Here is a 6,186-nt window from a genome sequence, read left to right as displayed (position 1 = left end):
TCGATCATTCTATTGCCAACTCCTCCGAATTATCTCAGGAAAAAATTGAGGTATAAATTAGGTGTAGGCGACCGGTCCAATTTACTACACCACCAGGTGCGAGTAATTTCATGTTTCGCCTTAATATCGTATTGTAATTTCTCATTAAAGAAGTGAGACTCGGCTCGTGGAGTGGTTAACCAATACTACATAAGCAAAACACTCGGAACGACATAAAGTACAAAAAGAGAAAAAAAAATAGAGCAAAAGACATATGCATAATGAAAAAATAAATTTGGAGGCAAGAACATTGAGAAATATGTCATCATCCCTTAACAAAGGAAAAAAAAAAAAAAAGCTCATTCCAAAGAGCCAAGAAAAAAGAAAAAGAAAAGTAAAAAATCCCTTTTTGACTGCTTTCAAAAATTCAATCCATGCCCTTTCGAACGCCAAAAGAAATCACAGTCTTCTCTCTCTCTCTCTCTCTCTCTGTCGTTCTGTCGTTCCCAAGCTGCAATTTTTAAGCTTCTTGAGAGCTCTCTCTCTCCTTTGCCTTTTTTCCCTCTGCTTCTTCTTCTCCTTCTTCTTCTCATCATTCTCTCGCCCCTTCTCTGTTCCCTCCATTTCCCTCCATTTCCCTCCATCATTCCCTCTTTCCCCCCGACCCATTTCCACGCCTCCACTGAACACTCCCTCGCCGACATCACGCGGGGGTTCTCGAAGCCCCCTGTTCCTGCTCTTTCAGCTCCCTCTCCACTGCCCTGCTTCTGACACAAAGTTCGTGACTTTCGGCGTAGTTTTGGTCTGGTCTAGCTTCCGTCGTTCCACAAAATACATACTTTTGGAGCAGCGCCAATATTTTCGGAGGCACCCTTCACGAGTCTCTCTCCCCCGGAGATCTTCGCTGCGCTTGAATTTGGTCGACATTGAGTCGGGCGCCGGTAAAAGGCGCTGTTTTTTGCCGGACCCGGATCGAGTTTCTTGTTTCAGTCGGCCTCTTTTGAGTAGAGAATTGTGGAGGGGTTGGTTGTTTTGGGGCTGCTTCAGATCTTGGGAGCATTTCTGTGAAATATCCTGAGCAGCGATGGTTGCAGAGCCTTGGATACTCAAGATGGGCAATCAGGTGAGTTCGAATCTCAAGCACGCTCTTCTCTTAGAAAGTTCCAAGAAAAGGAGCAACCTTAAGAGGCCCGAGGTTAAGCAGGTTATTGGGATTCTCTCTTTTGAAGTAGCTAATGTAATGTCCAAAACTGTTCACCTGCACAAGTCCTTGTGTGATGGGGAAATATTGAAGCTCCAAAGTGAGATCTTGAAGTCCAAGGGGGTGAGGAAGTTGATTTCGTCGGATGAGTCTCGGATTCTAGAGCTCGTCCTGGCCGAGAAGCTCGATGACCTGAGCCGGGTGGCTAGTGTTGTTTCTCGGCTCGGTAAGAAGTGCAGTGAGCCCGCATTGCAGGGTTTTGAGCATGTCTATGGGGATATAATGAATGGAGTGATTGAGGTCAAGGATTTGGGGTTCTTGGTGAAGGACATGGATGGGATGGTGAGGAAGATGGAGAGGTACGTGGGCACGACAACAAATTTGTTCAATGAAATGGAGGTCTTGAACGAGTTGGAGCAGGCGACGAAGAAGTTCCAGAATAACCAGCATGAGGAGAGCCGACGTGCTTTCGAGCAGAAGCTGATTTGGCAGAAGCAAGACGTGAGGCATCTTAAGGATGTTTCTCTTTGGAACCAGACGTATGATAAGGTTGTAGAGCTTTTGGCAAGGACAGTGTGCACGGTATATGCGAGGCTTTGCGCTGTGTTTGGCGAGTCCGCTTTGAGGGGGGATGTTTCAGGGTTTGCTAGAGGAAATTCTCCTCCAGTGATGAATAACCGTTCTTATGGTTCTGGTCAGATTGGTGATGTGCACCAGAATGTCCATGCGGTTTCTGGGCAACTGAAACGAATTCACAGCAAAAGTAGCAATAGCTTTTATTCAGGGCCAATTGAGAAACGCATGATTGAGAGAGGACGAATTGGTTTGAAGCCTCAGTTTGATACACGGAGAGGTGAAGTGGAGTTATTCCGCGCTGAAGACTTTAATTTTCCATGTGTGACTAGCCCTGGGAGAATTTTCATGGATTGTCTTAGCCTGAGCAGCTCGGTTTCGAGAATAGATGATGATGATATGTTGGATCATGACGACCGAAGCGGCCAGATTTCTGGTTGCGGCAGTATTTTCAATGGAAGCATAAAGAAAGAACAATCGACGTATTCTGACTGTGCTAGTCAATCCCATTTCTCGGTGTCTTCCATCAGCAGTCAAAGGCGATCCAAATCGGCTGTCATAGGTGATCCTCAGTTCGGTCCCAAGAGTAGATTAGCAGTCTTTGCCTCTCCATCCACTGTGGGAGGTTCTGCTTTAGCCTTGCATTATGCAAATCTCATAATTGTTATAGAGAAGCTGCTGCGATATCCTCACTTGGTTGGCGAAGAAGCTAGAGATGATTTATATCAGATGTTACCAACAAGCTTAAGGATGTCCGTGAAGACTAATCTGAAATCATATGTGAAGAACTTGGCTATATATGATGCTCCGCTTGCCCACAATTGGAAAGAGAGACTTGATGAGATACTAAGGTGGCTTGCCCCACTGGCGCATAACATGATCAGGTGGCAAAGTGAGCGTAACTTTGAGCAGCATCAAATTGTTACCCGAACAAATGTTCTTTTGCTCCAGACACTCTATTTTGCAGACAGGGAAAAGGCTGAGGCAGTAATATGCGAGCTACTTGTTGGGTTGAATTATATATGTCGATATGAGCATCAACAGAATGCATTGCTGGACTGTGCCAGTAGTTTTGATTTCGAAGACTGTTTGGAATGGCAGATGCATTCTTACCTCAGTTGAGTACATTGCTAATGACTAGATATTTGCACGAAGAAAAATGATACACGTAGAGGTGGGTACACAATCTCTTTACACTGAAGATTTCTTTTGTTGAAGATTGTAGCTTTTTGTACTTTATCGAAAGGTATGGAAAGTTTTGACTGCTCAATTCACAAATTCAATTCCTAATCTCTGTGCTGGAGATGTATATATTGGTCTATGTATAGCAGTGGCACAAACAATTTGTCATTAGTTATGTACTCGTTAATGAAAATTTCCCTTCAGTTTCCTGTCATTCGCATCGTTCCATTCAATTTCTACTTTGAATATACTGAACCATCTGCTTTACTTGGCCAAACTGAGCTGTCTGTTTGTGGATTGTAAGTGGCTATTGCTAAGTGAGTATTGGGTGACATTGATAACCAGATACTAGTGGCGATTGGAGGGTGACTTCGTGTTTTGTGGTTTCTGTGTTTCTTGGAGCATTGGCTTGTAGTCAGAACTGGTTAATGTTGTGGGTATAATGTGCTCGATAGTTTTTTCTGTAGTTTATGTAGCTTTTGTTCATGAGCAGTTGTTTCCTGGTTCTACTTCACTTAGAACAGCATAGGGCACAGCATGCAAAACATTTTTTGATGGTTAGTTTGCCTGAACCGCTCTGTTAGTAAAATACTATCTCTTTCTTTTGCTGCTTGCCATGTTCATCTTGCTGAAACTTATGCAGCTCTACAGTCAGTGTTTTCTGCTCAAGTCATGTTTATGCACTGCTTCCAGCGAAGCCACGACATACGTTGTTACTATTCTTATGCAGGGAATGGATTCATCCTATGGGAAATTTTGTGGTTGATGCATGTTTTGCGATGTATTATGAGTATATAACTTTTCCATTTTCTCGTGCATTCTGGTAATTAATCTAAGTAGATTATTCTCAACCTTTGGCAGATAGAATATTAGTTTTCGCTTTTTTGTGTTATAGAAAAACTTTATCGGTTTGCATGATTTTATTGCTATTAAAATGGATGAGAAGTATATCGTGAGAGCTTTCCTTTGTCGTCCCGCTTCTGCTGTATGCCTTACATTCACACATCATGAAGACATGAAGAGAGCTCGTGCTTGCAAGGTACTGCTAAATTCAGTCATGGGGGACTGCTGCTTCGCAAGCAGGTAAGTCCTACAACTTTCCTGATCTAGGATCATATGAGCAGGCAAGTCCTACTCTAGCATTCTTTTCTTTTCTGACGGAGGATGTAAGAAACTGCTATTTGGAAGTGTAGGATCGAGCAGTTTCACGAAATAGTATAACGAAATAGACGAATTCAGATTATGAAGCCTAGGTTGAGGTCATTTCTATTACTTCAGCTGTTGAAATATGGGATGCTCGGTATTCTTCCACTCGATCCATGTCCGCTTTCCAATCTTGTGTGGCTTATTAATTGGTTTTGAAGGATTGGGTGATTAAACTTGTTTAACTACTTTTCTCCCATCATGTTTTGGTCATTTGAGGCGGTTCCCATTTTAAGTTATTATTTTTGTTTGTATGGAGTCATCTTGAACATTGTATGGACTTGTTCTATATCTCCAAAATATTGCTAGACATACTAAAACTGGTTTGGCGAGTGATGTGGCAAGACTCATTTTGGATGGTTGAATATGGTCAATTTGTTTTGATCCCGAATACAGTTTCCTATATCACATGGTAAATCCATTTTGTATCTTGTTTTTAAAATTCCCTAGCATTACTTAATTCTCTTTCTGTAGACAATCATTACTATTTCAACTTCTATTGCGCTATGCTGGAACTTTCACATATTGAAATGGACCTGTGATCTTCAAGTCTGTATGTTGTGTCTCCAATTAGTACACTAGGATATTTTCTTTGGTTAAGTTTTTAGCTCTCTGCCCTCATATTTGACGGTTTCTGGATCAGTATGTTGACTCTTCTTTTTTCCTAAACATATGTACATCAATTTGACCACATATTCATTATCTAAGTCTTCTCCCTATAGTTTTAGTCTCTCTAGTTCCGGTAGTTAACTGAAAAGAAGACTTACCTCTCTCTGTTAATTTGTGATTAGTGGTTAGACTGCAGAAATCTTTCTGCTTCCTTTCTGGAAGGGAAAGTCATTGAAGACTCAGCTAGTTGGATTTAGCTTGTTAACTCTCCTAAATTGTGTATAAATGAGTATGCAGTGACATTAGTCACATACTCTTGTTCAATTGCTATTTGCTAGGATAATGGTTGCTTGATGCACCTATAGCAATAACTCATTACTTTTTTAGAGTTATTCATCTCAATCATTTTAATTTGCTGAGAAAGCAATAACTCATTACTTTTTTAGAGTTATTCATCTCAATCATTTTAATTTGCTGAGAAAATTACGAGGAAAAAAAAAATTCTCAATATGGCCCTATTAAAAAACTCTTTAGTACATGGGTGAAATTTTACACTTATTCATTTTCTGTAATTTGGGATACGAGTTTTGTAGATAGAGGGTACGGATAACGATTGAAAACCTATTCTAGACACTTATAGAGCAATACTCAATACACTCGGAAACGGAAGAAGGCAATAAATCCTGTATACTTGGTTTTCTTTTGAGGTGCCTGAAATTTTGAAATTGTACTCATTTTGAATGTCCTAAGAAAAATAGAAATTTTCCATGAAAATGCATGAATCAATCAATCCTCTCTCTTTCTTTTTCGTATGTCTGTCCTTTGACTTTGTGACACTGCGCTCGCACACCCATCTAACATGAGCATTTGTCAAAGTTCTGTCAAAATTCATTGATTTGCCTCAGCCTCATGGCAAGGTAATTTGCTTGACTGGACATTGAAGAGCTGCGCGTAGCTGAAAGCAATAAATTTGTGACATTTGCTCTTCGCCCTTTCTTGTTGGTAACTTTGATGTGGGGAAGAAGACTTTGGACAAATCTTTCACCTGTTCGACAATATGACAGTGACAACGTCAATAAATGGGGTTGAGCTGCTTCAGCTAACGCACTTCAAGGCGTCATCATGTGGCCTTGAACAGCAGGTAGAACAGTGCATTTAGTGTGGCAATAACTCTCTCTTTATCTTCCACCAGCTGGTTCTATTAACTTATAGATGGCTCAAATGATGCTAACCCTTGAAAACTCTGGGAGAGATTGTACCGCCGGTTTGAGGAGTGGCTCAATTGATAAGCATGTTCGTCTTGCTCCACGATTGGTAAATGTATCAATTTTTCCATTGCTCGAGGTCCGTGTTCTATGTTGATTATCCAATGTGTGTTGGGGGCGGAAAGATCGCCTCACCTAAGTGGACGGTTCTGTGTTCGACGAGTTCCAGTAGGG

General features: G+C 41.2%; 1 protein-coding gene across 1 annotated transcript; it reads left to right on the top strand.

The window, feature by feature from the left end:
* The first annotated feature begins 453 nt into the window (after positions 1–453).
* Positions 454–3,149, top strand: LOC115677737 (uncharacterized). The gene has a single exon (XM_030600956.2). It carries the CDS (start codon positions 1,064–1,066, stop codon positions 2,873–2,875), a length of 1,812 nt encoding a protein of 603 aa, XP_030456816.1. The 5' UTR covers positions 454–1,063; the 3' UTR covers positions 2,876–3,149.
* The last annotated feature ends 3,037 nt before the right edge of the window (positions 3,150–6,186 follow it).

Source organism: Syzygium oleosum, unplaced genomic scaffold, assembly GCF_021117445.2.
Source record: "Syzygium oleosum isolate NSW1041296 unplaced genomic scaffold, Sole_v2.1 Sole_v2.01, whole genome shotgun sequence".
Classification (NCBI taxonomy): Eukaryota; Viridiplantae; Streptophyta; class Magnoliopsida; order Myrtales; family Myrtaceae; genus Syzygium; species Syzygium oleosum.
Note: the sequence above shows the minus strand (reverse complement) of the source record. Positions and strands in the feature narration are given on the sequence as shown.

What these genes read in the sequence shown, in the direction of transcription:
- LOC115677737 (XM_030600956.2), top strand. Translation starts at nt 1,064, where the DNA reads ATGGTTGCAGAGCCTTGGATACTCAAGATGGGCAATCAGGTGAGTTCG.